Source organism: Sinocyclocheilus anshuiensis, unplaced genomic scaffold (genome assembly GCF_001515605.1).
Source record: "Sinocyclocheilus anshuiensis isolate Anshui unplaced genomic scaffold, SAMN03320099.WGS_v1.1 scaffold2628, whole genome shotgun sequence".
In the NCBI taxonomy this organism is placed as follows: domain Eukaryota; kingdom Metazoa; phylum Chordata; class Actinopteri; order Cypriniformes; family Cyprinidae; genus Sinocyclocheilus; species Sinocyclocheilus anshuiensis.
In genome coordinates, this window is record NW_015555904.1 from 124,219 (window position 1) to 125,676 (window position 1,458).

General features: G+C 42.5%; 1 protein-coding gene across 1 annotated transcript in view; it reads left to right on the forward strand.

Moving 5' to 3' along the window:
• Window positions 1-1,458, forward strand: part of LOC107675925 (zinc finger protein 567-like) — a 14,428-nt gene that overhangs the window by 9,335 nt on the left and 3,635 nt on the right. Inside the window, exon 3 of the mRNA XM_016470421.1 lies at window positions 1,107-1,423. Within this exon, the coding sequence (XP_016325907.1) occupies window positions 1,107-1,423 (317 nt within the window). The remainder of the gene's footprint in view (window positions 1-1,106; window positions 1,424-1,458) is intronic.

Here is a 1,458-nt window from a genome sequence, read left to right on the forward strand (position 1 = left end):
GCATGCCAATGTGCATTGGCTCATTTAGTTTACACTCGAAGTGGATTGGTCTCTCTAAACGAGATCCCAATTCATCGGTCATCCGACATGACGTCTCCGTTCCCTCCTTCAGGGAATGAGGGTTACATACGTAACCGAGATGTTTTAGTCATTGTACAAATAAGTACAAGCTAGAAAGGGAAGGAATAAATAAAGAGAAAGAAAGGAGGAGATTCGTAATAGTGAGTGGAAGTAGGCAGGTGCTGAGCCTGTGGCTGTTCTATATGCAAGCATCAATGTCTTGAACTTGATGCGAGCTGCAACCGGTAGCCAGTGCAAGGAGATAAAAGAGATAAAGATATCTGTGTTCAGTTATGTGTGTATGCATGCATCTATGAAAGCATCGTAGCCTACTGCATACAATTTTAGTTTAGCTACAAGCCAGACCCAAACCCAAGAATATTTAGAGACCTGTTGGACTCAGATCGGGTAGCAGACCTCTATGTCGGCGGCAGTTTGCCCAATTTAACATATTGAATCAGCGTCAGGGCCGTCGGCGAGAGTGAGAACTCTGATTGGATGTTCAGTTTAGCGAACTAGTCAGTGCCCGAGAATTCAAGTGAAAGTGATGAAAACGAGTAAATGAAGGCGGCACAGACCGGGGGTTGTTCTAATGTTACGTGATCTTACCCAAGTATGCGAATATTTTCATAACAACATGAGCGGCTAAAAATGAATAAAGTTATCAACATAACTGATATTCAAAATGGTAAGTAAGTGCTGCTTTTTTTACATTTCGTATATCTTGTATATCCTTGTTTCGGTTTCTCCTTTTGAATGACAAATACATACTATTGATAGCTGCTGATATAGACAGCTAATTGTTCTCGCACAGAATGCACGTGTTAGTTTGCAGTTGGCTGAGGTCTGTATGGTGTGTTCAATCGCAGCATTTTGATCCAGATGCTGCTGACGCAAGGAGACAATACCATCGGCTTTTGTGGCCGCTAGTTGTTAGAAGTCGGCTTGGTGTGTCCCGGCCTTAAATGCTTTCATGTTGCTTTTCATATCTCTTGCTTTGTGGCTTTAAACTGTGGTTAACTTGTATTTATCTTTTTTTGCTTTAGACCTGCTGGTGCTGAAAGAGGAGTATAAAGATCTGAATGAAATGGAACAGACAGATCAGTATGAGAAAGACCATGATTTCATAACTGGTGAAAATGCCACACAGACTAAAACGGCTTCTATACGAAAAAGAGCTCAGAAAACCAAATCTAACAGCTCTTTCACCTGCCTTCATTGTGGAAAGAGCTTTGCTCAACAAGAAACCCTCAAAAGGCACATGAGAATTCACTCGGGAGAGAAGCCTTACACCTGCCAACAGTGTGGAAAGAGCTTTGCTCAACAAGGAGCCCTCAAAAGGCACATGAGAATTCACTCGGGAGAGAAGCCTTACACCTGCCAACAGTGTGGAAAGAG